At 36.9% G+C, this 19,720-nt stretch overlaps 2 protein-coding genes across 3 annotated transcripts; both read right to left on the minus strand.

The window, feature by feature from the left end:
* Nucleotides 1–197: 197 nt before the first annotated feature.
* LOC144013380 (dnaJ homolog subfamily C member 5-like) lies at nt 198–9,535 on the minus strand. Of its 2 annotated transcripts, none has more exons than XM_077512169.1 (5): nt 9,217–9,535; nt 5,797–5,913; nt 4,760–4,973; nt 3,323–3,494; nt 198–3,233 (listed from the first exon to the last, which is right to left on the minus strand). In XM_077512169.1, exons 2-5 carry the CDS (start codon nt 5,901–5,903, stop codon nt 3,133–3,135), a joined length of 594 nt encoding a protein of 197 aa, XP_077368295.1. In that variant the 5' UTR covers nt 5,904–5,913; nt 9,217–9,535; the 3' UTR covers nt 198–3,132. The 2 variants fall into 2 exon arrangements, with proteins under 2 accessions (XP_077368295.1, XP_077368296.1); XM_077512170.1 differs by lacking the exon at nt 9,217–9,535 and adding an exon at nt 9,031–9,202.
* A 1,167-nt stretch (nt 9,536–10,702) lies between these two features.
* Nucleotides 10,703–18,768, minus strand: LOC144014904 (interleukin-27 subunit beta-like). Its single transcript, XM_077515215.1, has 6 exons — nt 18,478–18,768; nt 17,082–17,196; nt 16,856–16,955; nt 16,134–16,251; nt 14,100–14,263; nt 10,703–12,121 (listed from the first exon to the last, which is right to left on the minus strand). Exons 1-6 carry the CDS (start codon nt 18,716–18,718, stop codon nt 11,963–11,965), a joined length of 897 nt encoding a protein of 298 aa, XP_077371341.1. The 5' UTR covers nt 18,719–18,768; the 3' UTR covers nt 10,703–11,962.
* Nucleotides 18,769–19,720: the final 952 nt, after the last annotated feature.

Below are 19,720 nucleotides of genomic sequence, written 5' to 3' on the forward strand. Positions count from 1 at the left end.
ACCAAAAACAGTGGGTGTTTTACGTCAGGATTCCTGTGTGGGAGAATTGAGAGCCTAGCAAAGAACGAAATTCATTGTTCCATTCCTAGTATTATTTCAGTATTATGAATCATGGCTTGCAAAAGTTAGGTTTACATTTTACAGCAATTGTTTTTTTTCCCTGTGTGCTTATCTTATCTCAAGAACACACGCCAAAGGAGAAGTCAAACGTTTTATTCTGTTGATGAATCGAGTCCATGTTGCACACAAACGTGACATGAAACAAACTTCTACAAACTTCTATAAACACACAATTTAATATACTTTGTGTTAAAAAGTTAAGATCAACGAAATAAATACAACAATATCTTCTCACTATTATCACATTTAAAATAGAACATTAGATCTACTCTAAACATTTTTGATTTGTCTTTCATTCTTGATGGTTTGAGGAAACCCTGAAGGAATCATGGGGGGGGGGGGGATGAAGAACGTGGAGAAACCAGTTGATAACGGTTACCATTTCCACAACAATCTCCCTTCCCGTTGCAGGAAGTCACGTGATGATACGAGTGTGCAAAGAAGCGAAGTGCGTATTAAGTTTGCGCATGCGCGAGGGAAAACAAACAAACAAGGCTATCAGCTGGCCTATCAATTTGAATGGCGGAGATTCGAGTGGCGACAATCTTTGCGTAACTGTACACTTTAAAGCTTGCAAGTCAACTTCCCCGATATCAGTAAGCCACATGCTATGCATGTTCATAAAAAACAGCAACTTTCCAGCCGTTGAAACGTTTCTATCAGAGCCGATTCCATCGGATTCAAATCATTTTCAATGACAGTTCGGTAGTTTCGCCTACCCACAATGCACCACGCCGCTACCCATAATGCACCTTGAATTGGAGATGCGCACTTCGCTTATTGATAAGGTTTCAGCACTGTTATTTGGATCAACAATTATTTCCTCAAATAAACACTGTCGTTCTCGCAAATTGATCCCAAACAATCTCTGATGAATCATTTGAGGACGTACGGCGACAACTGGTCAAAAAAAAGACAAAAAAGAAAAGAAAGTTGTCTCATGAACTCACAGCTCAAGTACGACTTTCGTACTCGTCTGTCGGGGAACAACGACAAAGACAATCAAGTGTCCGTGTTTCTCACAAAGCTCTCGACAACAACAACAACAAAAAAACTACACAAAAAAACAAAAAGCTACGTTACTCATGTAAAGTAAGTGACGTCAAGTGATGAAACTGTGGACGCTTGGAAGCATTTAAGCATGAGCACATGCTTGTAATGGATGAAAGGACATGATTGAAAATTGTGTAAATTTCGTTCGTCCATTTGCATTAACGATTGAAGATCAAAAAACAAAAGTGACTGAAAATTCTGTTTGAATTTACCACAATACAAAAGCCTGTTTTCATGTTTTTATCTATTCTTCTTATCTATTTACTTTTGTAAAATGTATTTACTTGTTTAAAAAAAAAAAAAAAAAAAAAAAGCGCTTTATAAATAAAGTTGAGTTTTAATTTTAGGATGTAGTTGTTAAAAAAATGACATAGAAAAAGGGTCTTAGGACTGCATTTGCTATTAATATTTAATTGGATAGTCGAAGCGGCCTGGAAATTTGGTAACACAAAATCGTTACAGATACGAAAGCTTGTTAGCCGCCTCAATCATAATAAAGATAGATCCAGATGTGCTTCCTACAATACAGAGACAAAAACGAGACTTGGTATAAGAAGTAGACTCTTGCCTATCGAGCCCCATTTTCACGTATTTTTGGGAAACCGATTCCCATTTTAGAAGGTAATGAGTATTGGCGATATAGCCCAGCTTTTCAAAGGAAAGGAAAGAAGAAGAAGAAGAAATTATAACGGGGTGAATTTGCACAGATGTTTGCAATTTGCAGTTGGGCCAGGTCCCCCTACCCTTGTGAATCTCAGAGGACCACTGTGTATTCGGACAAAGACACCAAAAGTTTGTTTGTTTTTTAAAGTAACTGATTAAAAAAAAATTCAATTATAGTTGCATTATATTTTTTTTCAACATTCAGCATTCAAGGGCCAATAGGATATCTTGGCTCGGCCTGCAGTGAACACGTCGCACATCAATGAATGTCGTGCACAAGCAAGACACAAGATGCTGCATCCAAATTCCCATAACAGTGTCGGAAATAAGAGGACCGGCATGTTACTTGTTAGTACTCGCCGATGCCGATACGACTGTTTAATGCAGTATCGGGGCCTCTCCCGAGATTGGTATCGTATCGGAACAACACTATCTGCCATTAAAGATTTTGGGGGGCCAAAACTGAGACATATAGTTTTGTCATGTTATGGAAAGAAGATTAAAAAAATAATAATAATGATGATAAAAGTGACTTGCCTCAAATCTACTGGTCCATATATGGAGTTCAGTTTACACATGCTATCAGACAAACAATACATAATTCCCCATGTTACAGTATAATAATGGCTAATAGATCGCGTGATTGATCACGGTCAGGACTGATTGTGGTGGCTAACAAGCTAATGTATATTTTTTACTGATGCTCATGAACTCATTCACTACCGGTGACAAGTATACTTGTCAATTCTAATTGTTCAGAGTGGGGATAGATGGGAAGAATCTGACTGTAAATGTCAAACTTGGAAACAACTTTACCGATGCCGAACCACCAGTAGATGACATCATTGCCCCATTTTATACAAAATAAACACAGTTTGAGTGTCCAAGGGAGAAATGGCTGAATTTTTAGCAAACCTACATTTTTCTACTGTCAATTATAAAAGAACGGGACGGGACAAAAAGTATTCTCTTCTGTCATTTGGTAGATTCGGCTTATATATAATTATTGAACGTAATATCGCGTGGGTATTGAACATTTTGAAAATTTCTAAGATGGCTGGTAGTGAAAGAGTTAACAAACTTTTGGATTGCATAAACCTGACCAATTAAATATTCAAATCAAACTCAGTCCTATGGTAATTTAATGTTTTTAATAATAATTAAAAAAAAAAAGAAAAAAAAAAGAAATACTCGCTTATGTTTTTTGATTTCCAATTGAAAATCGAACAAATGAATGATAAACCGATTAGGGAACATGGAGGTAGAAGTGTGTGCGTGCGTGTGCGTGCGTGTTTCCTAATATGTGTCAGTCCGGTAGCTTTGGTGGCTCTCAGCTGTTAGCTGCGTGGTTTCCGTGGCAGAGGACGGCTGCACCATGATGGGCTCGTTGCTGCCATCTGCAGGAAACGATGCGCGCGCACACAGACAAGACACGATGAGTGTTTGGTCCAGAGTTGAAATTCGTCGTCATCAAAGCATTGCTCACCCCTCTCGTCCGCCGTCATCTGGGCCTCCAGGTCCTCAGGGGACACGTAGAAATCGGGCTCCTGGTCCATGGGGGGCCGAGGTTTGCATTTGCCGCAGCAGCAGTTGCAGCAGCAGCACAGGCAACAGCAGCAGTAACAACCAGTGGACAAGCAGCAGAAGACAAACAAGGCCTGCGGGGACAGCGTGTACCAGACACTTCAAGACCAAGCGCCGCAGTACTAAAAAGGATGTTTTTGTTGTTGTTGTTTTACTTCATATGCAATTCATAGAAATCGTAATCAGCATGCACATAATATATAAAAACAAAAATATATTAAAATAATTTGTGCTGATTTTTTTTTTTGCTGTGTGCAATGCACGCATGCTGAGTGCAAACAAAACCTCTACACCACCAAGCAAATGCGCCCTGCGCACACTCTGACAATAATAAGAGCGCCACTGCCCCCTAATGTAGTGGAGGTGCTATTGCACTTTATTCTCGGACAGTAAAAAAAATAAAAAATAAAAATAAAAAAGCATGTTCCCCGAGGTCAAACGCTCCCCCCTTGATGGAGCCTCGCGCCCCCCTGGGGGGGCCCGCCCCACTATTTGAGAAGCACTGCTTTAATGCAACTCATTTTTTTTTACCGCACGTTTAATGACCGCCCCTTACTTGGAAAGTAACAATTCCACTCGCAACGCAGCAAACATATCCAGTCAAAATTTAGCAGTAATGCATTTATTAATCATGCATATATTTGTGGAGACTGGGGTCAAGTTGTAAAAAATGTGCAGAATTTCATAAATTACTTCATGTTAAAAAGATTAGATTGCTCTTATTATGAAAAGAAAAATTCACTGAACTGTCACCATTATCTTAAAAAAATGCAATTATGCCATCTAGTGGCAGAAAACAACCAACACAAATCAATGTCACACTTTTTTTTTTCCAGTACATCTTTTTAATTTTAACTCAATTTTATGAATGAATGAAATTGCTGTATCAATGGCTAAAAGATGCAGCCATATTTATATTAGTTTTTATTTTTTTCATTTTTTAATGAGTATGATAACTTAAAAAAAAGTTTTCTTGTTCATTTAGAACAGAAATAAAAGTTGCGATTAATCGCGAGTTAACTATTGAAGTGATGCGATTAATTACGATTAAAAATTGTAATCACCTGACACCCCTAGTTTTTATTATTGTTTTATTATTTCTGTGTTAATTTTTGTTTGACCCTTTGGTATGATTGTATATGACTGATTTTTACTTCATGGGCAGCGCTCCGTATGTAGCAATGGTTGTTTTAAAACGCTTCATAAATAAAATGGAGTTGATAAGTAGTGTAGTGTTTGTGTTTTAGAGTTTATACAGACAGTATGCCCGTGACATTGTTTTACGAGTAGTCAGAAGAACTGACATCCATCAATGATGGAATCAAATCTAAGGTCTTACCTTGGCCCACCAGCTGGACAGCACAAAGTAGGTGTTGACGTTCTCCTCCCCAAACTGCTCGGCCACGTAGAGGCCCAGGGAGCCATACTTGTCATAAATGTTCTTCTTTGTGCCGTCGCTCAAGATGGAGTGAGCGTTGTTTATTTCTTTGAACTTCTCGACCGCCTCCGGATTGTCGGGATTCTTATCTGGGTGAAACTTTAACGCCAGTTTCCTGCCAGCAAAAGTGAACAAAGTCAAAGCCAGCACAATAGTTTGATTTTGTTGACAGGGGTGTCCAAACGTTTTCATTTGAGGGCCACATACAGAAAATCAGAAGGACACAAGGGCCACATCATGTTATGAGAAATCGTGTTTAGTCCTAAAAATTGTACAAATAATTTATTTGTACTTTTGCATATTTAGGAAAATGCTACAGTATATAAACCAATTTATTTGTAATATGGCAGTAGGGTTATTATAGTTTTGGAATTTTTCATTTGAGTTTTTATTATTTTTCAGGGTGGTTGTTAGTTTTTATTAGTTCAGTTCTTAAAAAAATGCTTAGTTTTAGTTTAGTTTGTTAGTTTCAGTATTAGTTTTAGTTTTTTATGTGTATTACTTGTGCGCAATATTTAAAAAAACACCATGAGAGCAACGTCATCTTTTGGTGCTTTTCTATTGGCTGCTGCTAGATGATGTCACGTCTGTGTGACATACTTTCAAATGTCATTATTCCGGTTTATATCAAAATAAATCTACTAAAAATCACATTTAAAATCATCCCCAAAGGCTCATGCATTAAATTAATTACCAAATTGAAAGCACGCACAATTATTATTATTATTTTTTCACTCACTCACTCACTCACTCACTCACTCACTCACAGAAGCTCACGTGTGTGAATGAGTGAGTGAAGAAAAAAAAAATCTGTCTGTGCTTTCAAATTGCGGCGGGAGTGACTAAATCCTCGGATTTAGGAGTGGCGGGGCGCCACCACTGAGTGAATTAAACAGAATCACTGGTTCTCTCTCTAGGACTGGACACAGACAGATCACCTGTAACATTTCTTGATTTCCTCTGTGGTAGCGTTCTTGTCCACTCCCAGCACAGCGTACAGTGACTCGCCTGACGTCGATAGAGCTCTCTGTCGCTGCTGCTCCATCGCCTTTTACCTGTCAGACAAAAGTAAGGTCATAGAGACTTCAAGTTCACACCCCTATAGATGTTACATGTCAACAAATGCAAGTTATTTTCAGAATCTGCGCTATATAGGGACATCCGCAACGGCAACAACATTTTCTTTTTAGTTAATTTCATTTCAAAGTTACCTCATTTATGCAGTTAACAAAATCATAAAATAGCACAGCTGAAGAAATTCCGATTCTTCATCTTGAAGTCGTGAATTATAGGAGGATCATTATCATTATTTGTTAGTGTCTTGTTATCTACTGTCTAAAATGTGTTTTAAGAGTGCAGGACAGTCATTTGGGCTAAAACGATGGCAAAACACATTTTCAAGGGTTGCGTCCATTATTCAGGTTGTTTGATCACTATTCACTATTAGGGATGTAACGATATCCAAACATCACGATACGATATCACCATAATGAAGCTCGCGATACGATAATTATCACGATATTGTGCGGGTGTTGGCGATATTTAAAAAAGATCACAATAGTGTAAAAATAAATAAATAAAATAAATAAATAAAATAAATAAAAAAAAGAGCTCATACTTTAAAAAAAACAACAACACAATATTGCTCATAAATAGGACGCCCACAAGAGGGCGCCATAAGTACATTTAACAGATATCACAACCCTCAAGTTCTCGGGACATTGAACCCAATATCTCATCTCAGACTCGACTCGACTCAATCTTATTTATACAGCGCTTTCAAACAGCCTGACTTGTCACAAAGCGCTTTATTTTTATTTTTGTTTCTGGAAAGCACTTTACAGAAACACGCACACAAAAAAAACATAACATAATAATCATTAACACCAATACAATCACAACAAATCAACGTTCTTCCATTCCTACATACGCTTTGATGTTTGAAGCAGTTTTAGATGAAAGAAGACAGAATCAAGTCTCCTTTCATCCGTTGATCACAGACGTGAGCTCAGCATGCATGACGTCACACACGTTTGCTACAAGCTAAGTTTGCTTATAAGTTAGCTCATAAACAAGCAAGCAGCTGCTGCATTCGTTCGTGTTGAGCACCATACACACAAAAAGAATGGTCCAATTGTCCAGTCCCATCCAAACTGCTTCTCCTCCAAGCGCCGAACCTCCATCTGCCGGATACCGACAACCACTCGCCTATCACTAGGGGTGTGCTAAAAAAAATCGATACGGCAATATATCGTTGCGGGACTCATTACAATACGCGTATCGATAACTAGGGATAGACCGATAATCGGCCCCGGCCGATTATCGGCGCCGATATTTGGCATTTTGACAAATATCGGCATCGGCCATGTTTTGAATCTGAAGGCCGATAAAGCTCACTGAGCAGGGGATACTTGCGAACGTAGCGAATTTGGGGTTTTCATCAGGATTTGTAAGATGTTCGCAGTCAGTTTTTATTTGTCGTAAACACATTTGGAACATATTCACAGAATATTTTCACCGCAAAAATCTTTTTGAAACGTTTTTACGAACCCTAACAAAAACCCCAAATGAGCTACATTCACATGAATTTGTTACTCAGTGAGAAATTATATATAGTTTGAAAGAATTCCCCCCCCTCCCCATTTTACTGCAAATGAATATCGGCTTGAAATATCGGTTATCGGCCGACTTGACTACAAATAATCTGTATCGGTATCGGCCTTGAAAAAACCATATCGGTCTATCACTAAATTCGATACGCAATCGTCAGAATCGATATTGCTCATTAACTTTAAATAGGCAGTTAACGGTTAGCCTTTACAGCTTGCATTGCACCTAAACAATATAAAACAGCTGCGTCTTTGAAGTTAATTGCCTTCAATTAATGCAAAAATAGCTCACCAGTGATTGGACACTGTGTCTTGCCAAGAAAAATGAAAGCAGAGGAAGAATATCAACATTTATTTACTTATAAACTTAACATGGCACGTGTCTTCATGTCTTAATGTACCACTTTTTGTATATTTTGTTTAAAAACAAAATAGAATGTGTTACATGGAAAAGAATGCTGTTTATTAGTTCCCCAAATATTTCAAATACACACATTTTAGAGCCGTAATCTTCACACTTTGATATTTTTGCTCATATCGGCTCATGCCTATTAATGCATTTTCCCGGTGTGTCTGTGAAAACTGCTCCTTGCTCTGCAGTGCGTACACATTTAAACCAGGCATGCCGCTTGCTGGTCAACCAGAAGAGCTGCTAACAAAAATATTTTTGTTAGTCAGCATAACAAACATATCCTTTAGGTATACATATGACTGTTATTATAAAATACAAGAAAATTAATTATATATCGGGATACGTATCGCCTTGAAAATCAGGTATTGGGATACATATGTATCGCGATACGTATCGTATCGTGTCCCCTGTATCGTGATACGTATCGCATCGTGAGGTAGGCGGCAATACCCAGCCCTACCTATCACTAAAAAAAAAAAAATTCCACTGGAACGCTAAAAAACTTCCTAATATGTGATTCACTTGCGAGTGCACACTTTTTCTTATTTAAGCAATTGCCTTATATATTTTTAGACAAAGGTTAAACTCGTTGAAAACATTGAATATCCAGTTTATAAAAGTCAGACCAGTTTGACCCTGTTAAGATTTTTCCCACTAAGCATTACAGATTATTTTGAAAGGTCCTTTCGATGTTTCCTGTAAGAATAATTGTGTCTAAGTGGGAAATTTTTTTAGATGGCCAATCCTATCTACCGCTGTTCCTGAAACGATCGTACCACAAAAGTACAACTCCAGTTAATGATTGACGCACGGATGAAATATTAATAACAGAATATCATACACTTCGTAAAAAGTGACGTTGACAACAGCTGACTTGGTGACATCATTTTCAGTACTTCTTGGTCTCGACAGCGTTTCAGTTAGATTAAGAGCGCAACTAAGAATAGAAGCAGGTTTTGTGTGATCCACTTGGAAGGCTTATCAATTCAATTCTAGCGTTGTACACACACAATGAAGTCAGATATCATAGTTCAAATTGACCCGTCACAGCAGACACCATCTGATCGCGCCCTGCACTCCAGTTTGTCTATCGAACAAAATCGACAACTGTTCCGAGTGAAGAAGCAACTGAATGTGCTAGCGGCTCTCACGCGGCCACTTGGTGTAGGCGAGAAAGCAAGACGGTGCTCTTTAGACCGGATAATCTCCAGCGACTTTATCCGCGTTCTGGTTTGCCCGCTAGCATTAGCTTAGCTTCCTAATCCAAAGACGACAAACGCCACCAGCACGTTAGCCGAACATGCTACGCAAAGAGGAACTACTCACTCGGCACTCACCGAATAGTCACGCGCAACCGTGTAACGCTGTATTCCTTCCTCTTTCTTCCCACCGTCCGATCCTTAGCGGATGTTCAAATGTTTCTCCTCATCCCAACAGACACTGGAGGATTTCCCCAAATCCGAGCAGCGAGCGGCTTCGTCGACACCGGCGTCGTGGCCGCGGGCAGTTTTCAATCACTCCCAGCTGGTACGAGTAGAAACCAACTTACTCGTCTTTACCAGACTGGTTGCACCCATGTACTTCACTGTACTTGTCAGACCCGCATGCACTACTACGAACTAGTACGGATGTACTATCAGGCCGGAAGTGGGTGGATAATTTCAAAAATAAAAGCATAGGCTAGAGGCACGCAGCACTTCCGCATTCGATGTAATAAGGCACCGAACCTTCCGGTGCGGGGAAACTTAAGCGGAGCACACTGTTGTTGTGATGTATAACTCTTAATTAGGCATTATTGTGACCTGTTTTCGGCTTTTTGATGGTTCTGACCAAGTGATTTCAAAATAAGATACTGCCTAAATCCATTCAAACAGAACAGGGGCCGCTCCTTGTCGTAATTTTGACGGCTTGAGCTCTGGTAATGACGTCATTGCCTAAAATGATTTATTGCATGGAAATGCAAGCTGTTTGAGTAGCAAGTAAAGCCATTTTGTTTATTAACATTTTTTTAATGTCAACTTGTGTATTGTAGCACCTCTCATCCACACAGTGCACCCCCACCCAGTCAGACAGTATGTTGGATCTTCAAATGGAACCTGCCAGCTAACTGTTCATAACATGTTCATTTTATATTATTTGTATTTTTTGTTTTATTTTTATTTTTTATTTTAATGATATGTTATTAGACAAGAATAATTTATTATTCTTTGAAATAAACAAATCCAGTCCAAAACTGACATTAACCACAAGCTTGAGATTTACAATAACGCAGAAGAAATTTGCTGTCAAGCCGAGTAGCTAGTAAAAGCTATTTTGTTAATTTGTTTTTTTGTGTCACCCCGTATTTAAAAAGTTAATTTCACAAGCAATCCTAGGATGAGCAATGCAACTTGTACACGGAATTGCACTGGGTGTTATTATTTTACATGCAATTTAAAGTTTGTTTAAAAAAAAAAAAAAAAAAAACATAGACCAACATAAATCATACACAAACATGCTGAATAAGACATACAACTACACGTTTGGATTAACGTCCTTATAACTTCATTAACGGCACATCACAATGCATTCTGTGAACGATACACAGGTACATGCAAAATACTCATTCAGGCAAAGTATTGCCGCCTTCCATTTGCATTTGTGTTATTTTTTAGGACAATATATTTACAGTTGCGTCTAATGTATGAATGTATTTGTAACTTTTGTGTCAAGCGGTCACGCTTTGATTTGCAGTTCGCAAATAGTGAACACCCACATACAGTAACACGCCCAGTTGAGTTATTTTTTATTTATTTTTGTTAACGACATAGCTTAGCCAGTCAGTCCGTTAGCATAACAAGAAATAGCATCTACGTTGCAGCATTATAATCCTTTAATCAATGGATTGAACTCAAAACATTGCAGCAACACACAGGCAGATAATATAACAAACAGTACTCACAGTCATATATATTCGATGATGTGTCAACGCAAAGTATAGTATAATACTATATTTTGCGTTGTGTCCAAACTACGGCCCGGGGGCCATTTGCGGCCCGCCGTCCATTTTTCAGTGGCCCGCGACATATGCTAAAAATGGCATTTGACTCAGTTCAAATAAAATAAAAACTAAAATGATTGGAGATGGTCAAAGTAAGAAGGGAGGGTGTCGAAAAACACGGGTGCTATTAAAGGCTATTTTAATTCATTAAAACTAACGAAAAAACAAAAATTCAAAAAACAACTTTAGTTAGCGAAATAAAATAAAAACGAAGATGCTTTTTAAAAAAAGAAAACTAACTGAAACTACATTTTATGTTTACAAAACTAACTAAAATAAAATTAACTATAATTATAGCAAAAATTAATTAATTAATTTAATGCATGAGCATTTGAGGATGATTTTAAATGTGATTTTTAGTAGATTTATTTTGATATAAACCGGAATAATGACGTCGCGCCCATGGTGTTTTTCAAATATTGCACACAAGTAATACACATTAATAAAAAAAAAAACTATAACTAATACTGAAACTAACTAAACTAAAACTAAGCATTTATTAAAGAACTAAAACTAATAAAAATTAACAGAACCACCCTGAAAACTAATTAAAACTAACTAAAAAAAAACAAAAAACAAAAAACTCAAAACGAAATAAAAACTAAAATAAAAAATTCCAAAACTATAATAACCCGACTGCCATATTACAAATAAATTTGTTTACACACTATCGCATTTTTTCCAAATATGCAAAAGCATAAATAAATTTTTTATACAATTTTTAGGACTAAACACAATTACTCTTCATAACATGATGTGGCCCTTGCGTCCTTCTGATTTTCTGCATGTGGCCCTCAAATGAAAAAGTTTGGACACCCCTTTGGTATAGATTGTCTTGCCCCCAGGTGGCCAAAGTGAAAACTGTTTCATTCTTTCATAAATGTGTTACTGTTCTTCGAGAGACGTCTGGAACAAATGAATGGCAACATGATTTGATATATGAGTGCTTTACGTTATGAGCGTGGGCACAGAATAAATTAAACTTGTACCTCAAGGGAGCACCGTTTTACAATAAATAGCAAAAACATTCGACAGATCCCGCCTTATGGCATTTTGTTTGTGGGTAAAGTGACGGTGATAGGTGAGCTCCAGAGACTCCACTGACCCAGACCCAGCAGGTCCATAGCGCACACCTGAAACACGTATTCCCGTCCCGGGCTCAGACTCTTCAGTTCCACGCTGGTGCTCTCCAACGGACCCAGCTGCAGGAACCACAAGGCCACAATCAGCAAGGTACGGACACAGGAACGCGTTATCATTGTGCTTGCATTATGATTATTATTAGGGGTGTTAAAAAAAAAATCGATTCGGCGATATATCGCGATACTACATCGCGCGATTCTCGAATCGATTCAATAAAAAAAAAATCGATTTTTTTTTTTTTTTTTTTAAAGAGCTCAGAATTGTTCATTCGGTAGTCTTACTACCGATTCAACGTCTTATCATCATTGCCTTTTTTTTTTTTTTTTGTGTGTGTGAATCGATTTTTAAACTTCCATTTTTAATGGAAAAATATTCAACAAAACGTCTGACTTCGGGTTAGCATTCACACCTTGAGCATGGAAGAATGTTATATGAACGGAACATTAAGCCTTAATATTTTATTTTAATGCTGTTCAAACATGAAACAGATTACAACCTCTATAAGACTGAAATTTCAGATAAATAAATAATACATTTTCATATCAATCTTACACTCTACAAGCTTACTGATTAGTATTTTCTAAATTTGAATGAAAAAAAAATCGCAACAATCGACTTATAAATTCGTATCGGGATTAATCGGTATCGAATCGAATCGTGACCTGTGAATCGTGATACGAATCGAATCGTCAGGTACTAGGCAATTCACACCCCTAATTATTATTATTTTTATTTTTTTTACTTAGATTGTAATTGTTCATTTAAAATATGTTAGCCGATGATAATTATTTATTTCTAATCATTTGTTTGAAGTATTGGTTTTATTCTATAGCAGTGGTGTCCAAACTACGGCCCGGGAGGCCATTTGCGGCCCACCGTCCATTTTTCAGTGGCCCGTGACAGGTGCTAAAAATGACATTTGACTCAGTTCAAATAAAATAAAAACAAAATAAAAAATGTTTGGAGATGGTCAAAGTAAGAAGGGAGGGTATCGAAAAACAGGTGCCATTAAAGGTTTTTTTTAGTTCACTAAAACTAATGAAAAAAACAAAACAACTAAAACTAAAATTCAAAAAACAATATTGTTACCGAAATAAAATAAAAACGAACTTTGTCATTTGAGGGCCACATACAGAAAATCAGAAGGACGCAAGGGACACATAATCTTATGAAGAGAAATTGTGTTTAGTCCTAAAAATAGTACAAATAATTTATTTGTGCTTTGGCATATTTTAAAAAATGCTACAGTATAAAAAAAAACAATTTATTTGTAATATGGCAGTAGGGTTATTATAGTTTTGGAATTGTTCATTTTATTTTTTATTTTGTTTTGAGTTTTGTTCTTTTACATTTAGTTAGTTTTAATTAGTTTTCAGGGTGGTTCTGTTTTGTTTTTTAATTAGTTTTAGTTCTTTAATAAATGCTTAGTTTTAGTTTAATTAGTTTCAGTATTAGTTTTAGTTTTTAGTTGTTTGTTTTTTTTGAAACGTGTATTACTTGTGCACAATATTTAAAAAACACCATGGTTGCATCGTCATTATTCGGGTTGATATCAAAATAAATCTACTAAAAATCACATTCAAAATCATCCCCAAAGGCTCAGTCATTAAATTAATTACCAAAGACTAAAACAAAGGACATTTTTGCTATAATTATAGTTCGTTTTATTTTTAGTTAGTTTTGTAAACATAAAATGTAGTTTCATTTAGTTTTCTTTTTTAAAAAAGCATCTTCGTTTTTATTTTATTTTGTTAACAAAATTGTAGTTTTGAGTTTTAGTTTTTTTTTTGTTAGTTTTAGTTAACTAAACTAAACTTTAATAGCACCTGTTTTTTTTTAACCGAGTCAAATGCCATTTTTAGCATTTGTCGCGGGCCACTAAAAAATGGATGGTGGGCCGCAAATGGCGCCGGGGCCGTAGTTTGGACACCTCTGTCCAAGATGACCCAAAGATTTTAAACGATGATAATATTGACCAATGATATTAATGACAAAAGTTATGATTGGAAATAATGCAAGTTTAGACTTTGAACGTACACTGACAGACTTGTTTCGGCCGCTGTGTTCCCATTTGTAGGTGATCTGGTACTTGAGGGGCGCCATGTCCAGGTGAGACCACGTCGGGGGAGCCGACCACTCCATCAACACATTCCTGCCGGGGAAGGACGACACTTTGACATCGACAGGCGGGTCCGGTTTCACTGCAAAAAAAGAAGACACAGTTCTGAAAAGGGGTGTTAAAAAAAAAAATCGATTCGGCGATATATCGCGATACTACATCACGCGATTCTCGAATCGATTCAATTAAAAAAAAAATTTTTTTTTTTTTTTTTTTTTTTTTTTTTTTTTTTTTTTTTAAGAGCTCAGAATTGTTATTCAACAAAACGTCTGACTTCGGGGTTAGGATTCACACCTTGAGCATGGAAGAATGTTATATGAACGAAACATTAAGCCTTAATATTTTATTTTAATGCTGTTCAAACATGAAACAGATTACAACCTCTATAAGACTGAAATTTCAGATAAATAAATAATACATTTTCATATAAATCTTACACTCTTCAAGCTTACTGATTAGTATTTTCTAAATTTGAATGGAAAAAAATCGCAACAATCGACTTGTAAATTCGTATCGGGATTAATCGGTATCGAATCGAATCGTGACCTGTGAATCGTGATACGAATCGAATCGTCAGGCACGAGGCAATTCACACCCCTAGTTGTGAAATACGTGTGGTGAGCGGGAATCTACGTTTGGCTAACCAAGCAGTATTATTCAACGGGGGTAACAACGGACAAGTGAACGTCGGGTGAGCCACATTTACTATTCCATTTGCTGTAGCCATTTTTACTTTGCGGAACAAAACGACAACAATGGAGAGCGTGGAACATCACCTTCTTGAACAAATGAGAATATAAGAACGCATTAAAGCAGCAATGTTAGTGGTTCTTCACAGAGGATAAATAATATATGGATATTGTTATATTGTCTGATTGCGTGCGTTGATATTGCTGGTGTTCATCAAATGTATGTTTCAAGATTCATAAGTACTGCTAATACAGATTGATGCTAGTGTCATTAGCCTGTCTATGTCACATTGAATTGGAGTTAACATTCAAGCGATACTTCCCTTATTTAGCCCATTATAGCAATAAAAAGTTCATATTTTGTCTATAATTAATTTGATACTTTCACGTACAATTAGTACCTTTCAAAACACATTTTGCAACTTGCTGTCGACTGATGATGACATCACAAAGGGCTCAGGTAACCAATCACAGCTCAGCTTGTGACTGTCACATGGCCAAACCGAGAAAACAGGTGAGCTGCGATTGGTTACCTGAGCCCTTGTGATGTCATTTTCAGTCGACAGCAAGTTGCAAAATGTGTTTTTAAAGGTACTAATTGTACGTGAAAATATAATGAAAGTATGAAATTTATTATAGGCAAAATATTCATGTTTGACTGGCAAAAAAGGCTAAATAAGTAAAGTATCTCTTTAAGATACACGAAACCAACTTCATGGCACAAACACATGCAAATATGAATAAATTATTACATTATTATAAATTTATGACATCATATTCTTCATCACGCTACTGTTTTTTTTTTAATAAACCTTAAACACACATCGTTTCTGCACAAAACTGAGGTGTTAAAGTTTGCAAAATAAAAGCACCAAATTCAGATTTATTTATTTTTTTGATGTATTTATTATGTTTTTCTTAACATTTACCTCTAATTTCCACGTTTCTTGGTTGATTCAAATCATTCCAACATTAAAATGTTCAACTCGGTCCTATTTTTTTTTTGTTTTTTCCAGAATTTCTGTCATGGCCTGGGTCGCATGCGCCAGAGTTCATGACCTGTTATGTGTCCGTTTAGGTACTGATGTAACAAGTGTCTGTTTACGAGACGTGATGTTCGTGATGTCAACCTTTAATCCTTTAGGTGGATGTCTGGACCTATGTGAACGTCGTTCTTTTTAGTCCTTTACGATTCACTGTCTGTGGGTTTTCAAATTTGCAAAGTGGAATAATCAGCGATCATTTTCGGTAGCTACCACTTACCAATGTCCTCAAGCATGAAGCTGCTGAGATGAGAGCTGCTTCCAGTAGAAGACAGCGTGGTCACGTTGATGATGTAATCGGTCAGCAGCTTCAAGTTGGGCAAGTGGCAGTGCCACAGCTGCAAAAAAAATGGGGGGGGGAGTACAGTATTTCAAAATGTTATTCTTTTATCCAGTTTCACTTTCATATAAAGGGAAATTTATTTATTGCGTCCATGAGTTGTTTTTTTTATTTTTTTTTTAAATATATTTTACATCATGTTTCCTTTTTTTTTTGTCACCATTTGAAAATAGGTCATTTGAGTGACATAAGCGAAAATAGAAAATAAAAATAAAAATAGAGAAAACGTGCTTTTTGTGAAGATACGTTTTTTGCACAACCTTGACACTAATGTTTTTTTGTTTACTGACACTGTGAATTAGTTTTAACGTGACAAAAGACTTTGATCATTCACGTCATCGTTGACAACGTTCGATTTCCTCAGACTGAAAAGAGATACCAATGCTGCCATCTGCTGGCCGTAGTTAGTGGGTGTTTTGGGATTCCACAACCCATTGACCAGGCAGCGCTCCACTGCCAATTGATAAAAAAAAAAAAAAAAACGTAGTCATTTACGTCATGACGTCATTAAACGTTTTTGGCGGTCAAAGAGTTAAATAATAATTAAAAAAGAACTGCTGCTATTTTGTTGAGTGATTGATGAAAGCGAATGAAGTTGGTACCCGCTTGGAAGAAGAGGATGATGATGATGATGATAATGAAGAAGAGGTGGCGGGAAGAATGAGATGACAGGGCTTGCTGATGGACGGCTGGCGTCTCTCACTGAAACACACACACAAAAAAACCTGTTAAGACATGAGGACTCACTGCATTGACGCTTCGTTCGGTTACACTGAAATGAACTTTGGTTGTTGTTATTGTTGGCTGTCATGAAAGTTGACATTGTACCTGTAGGAGGCGATGTAGTCCAGAGATTGGGAGTGGAGAGGTTCTGCCCAGGAACAGAAGGTGATGTTGGGATAACTGGCACACCAGCAATGCACGCTGGGATTGACGGGGAGATCTGACCCCCCCAAAAAATTTTAAAATAAAATCATTGCCATATAAAAGTAAAAATATATTTTTTTAATTCCATCTTTATTTTATTTTATTTTTTTTAGGAATTTTTTTTTTTTTTTTTTTTTTTTTTCTGATATGAATGCTATAAATGTTTGGGGGGAACGCCGATCAAAAGATTAGACCAACAAAATACTTTTGCCTGAGACATTTTTTTTATATATATATATATATATATATATATATATATATATATATATATATATATATATATATATATATATATATATATACAGGGTGTACTCCGCCTACTGCCCGAAGACAGCTGGGATAGGCTCCACCACCCCCCATGACCTTTAAGCAGTTATGAAAATGGATAGATGGATTACTTTGTTTTTTTGTCTATAGTATGTATTTTTTTATATACTGTATATAAACAAAATAAATTTTTGTTTTTCTGTTGAAAATTATGTTTTAAAAAACACTTTTCACAGCTTGCTTTATCAGAATTTATCTTGGGTTTTTTTCTTCTCAAAGTTCAAGCAAAAAAAAGTGGATTTCCTTTCCAATTAGATTTTTTTTTTGTTTGAAAATTTATATTAATAAATAAAAAAAAAAAAAAGCAAAAAGGAGCTTTTAAAAATTTTCCCGTTTATTTATTTATTTGGGGGTGTGTGGGGTAATAAAGGTAGTCCTTTTTAACTATATATATATATATATATATATATATATATATATATATATATATATGTATATATATATATATATACACATGTGTGTGTTTTTTTTTTAAACAATATAAGTGACATTTCTTAAAACTGTCCAATGGAGGAATTTGCCCGAAAATATATTGACAGTAACCTTTTTATTTGACCATTTACATAACTCAAACATCTTCTAATTATCAGATTAACGCCTCTGGCCAAATATTTTTCAAACTGGATTCGGGTTTGAATTTCCCGCCCTCTCTCTGTGAATTCATGTGCACATGGCGTTTGTGAGAAGGGCGTGTGTAGTTTTATTTTTCAGCCGCCCGTGGCAGTCGTGATTCGAAATTCAATTTTCTGCATTGGGCAGCTTAAGTTATTTGAATTTCTTCTGGGTAGTTTTTCCCCATTTGTTTTATTTCCATTGTTGGAAGATACACACACAAAAAAATGGACCTCAATTTGCATTTATCCAATCAGTTGACTTCAAAGTAATTCAAACCAAAATATTGCATTGAAATAATATTTGAGCCCATTTAAAAGCCAAACAAACAGGAAGTAGGCATTGCCGTGCTACTCACCGGCATCATCCGGCATCAGGTCCACGGCCGTGATGGCCATCGCAAGAAGAGTCCAGTAACGTGCGCTCGTCATCATGCTGGGGAAAAAAAAGACTGAAAACACGTCGCCGGCACAAGGCTTTAAAAGCGGCTGGCCGGCGGCGAAAGTGAAAGAGGAACCGATCACGCCCGCGCAGGAAAAAAACCTCGTCGAGAAACAGCCACCGTTTCCCGACGTCATCGGGAATGATTGAAGAGTCATGTGGGTTTTGTCCAAAATACTTCTCGTACAAAAATTGCATCATCGTGTACAACAGACACGATCAAGTATAGCAGACCTTCAGAACCCGGAGGCATTTGTCAGATTAAAATATTTAGCAATTCACACAAAAATAAAGAACACCACAAAAAAAAAAAAAAAAAAAAAAAAAAAAATTCTCAGTTTCTGGGTGTATTTCACAAAGCATGTTTAGTGAGAAACTTGGGTCAAGAAACCCTGAAAAGTGGGAAACTGGTTTCAGAAAGGGAGGTAACTGAAACCAGAGGATAAGAGGGAACTCTAGCCTGTTTCATAAAAAGAGGTCATTAAAAAAAAAAAAAAAAAACTACCACTGATTGTCACATCTACCGAAGTGGGGTGAAATTTGGTCTCCGCATTTGAGGGAATGGTGAGCAGCAGGGGGCCGCGCTCGGGAATCATTTGGTGATCTAAACAACCCCCCCCCATTCCAACCCTTAATTGTGAGTGTCAAGCAGGGAGGCAATTGGGTCCCACGATATGCTAACTAATATTAATACAATTGAACAGATGATTTTGCATATTATGATTTAGAGTGGCGGCACGGTGCTCGAGTGGTTAGCACGTCCGCCTCCCAGTTCTGAGGACTCCGGTTCGAGTCCAGGCTCCATCCGGCCTTCCTGGGTGGAGTTTGCATGTTCTCCCCGTGCCCGCGTGGATCTTCTCCGGGTACTCCGGTCTCCTCCCACATTCCAAAGACATGCGTGGCGGGTAATTTGGGCGCTCCGAATTGTCCCGAGGTGTGCTTCATGAATGTCACATGTCCTTCATATTTTTGGTTCCACGCCATTGACCAATAGTGATTTGTCCCACTTTTATGTTCAGAGTATGAAATAGTGATGTCACAATAAGGGCAATATCGCGATATTAAAACTGAGACGATATCGTCGTCGTCATGTTCACAATATTTGAAAAGGAACACATTTGTTAAAAAAAAATGTCAGGTTGATTTCCATTTGTGCAGTT

The sequence above is a fragment of the Festucalex cinctus genome, chromosome 2, assembly GCF_051991245.1.
Source record: "Festucalex cinctus isolate MCC-2025b chromosome 2, RoL_Fcin_1.0, whole genome shotgun sequence".
NCBI lineage: Eukaryota > Metazoa > Chordata > Actinopteri > Syngnathiformes > Syngnathidae > Festucalex > Festucalex cinctus.

Excerpts from the sequence above, each read along its gene's own strand:
- LOC144014904 (XM_077515215.1), bottom strand. The coding sequence starts at position 18,718 with ATGACTCTTCAATCATTCCCGATGACGTCGGGAAACGGTGGCTGTTTC. Across the intron at positions 16,252-16,855 it reads CATCCTCTTCTTCCAAGCGG|CTGTGGCACTGCCACTTGCC; the intron begins GTACCAACTTCA and ends TTTTTTTTGCAG. Across the intron at positions 14,264-16,133 it reads CTTCATGCTTGAGGACATTG|TGAAACCGGACCCGCCTGTC; the intron begins GTAAGTGGTAGC and ends CTTTTTTTGCAG.
- LOC144013380 (XM_077512169.1), bottom strand. The coding sequence starts at position 5,903 with ATGGAGCAGCAGCGACAGAGAGCTCTATCGACGTCAGGCGAGTCACTG. Across the intron at positions 3,495-4,759 it reads TGTCCAGCTGGTGGGCCAAG|GCCTTGTTTGTCTTCTGCTG; the intron begins GTAAGACCTTAG and ends CTGTCCCCGCAG. Across the intron at positions 3,234-3,322 it reads GATGACGGCGGACGAGAGGG|ATGGCAGCAACGAGCCCATC; the intron begins GTGAGCAATGCT and ends CGTTTCCTGCAG.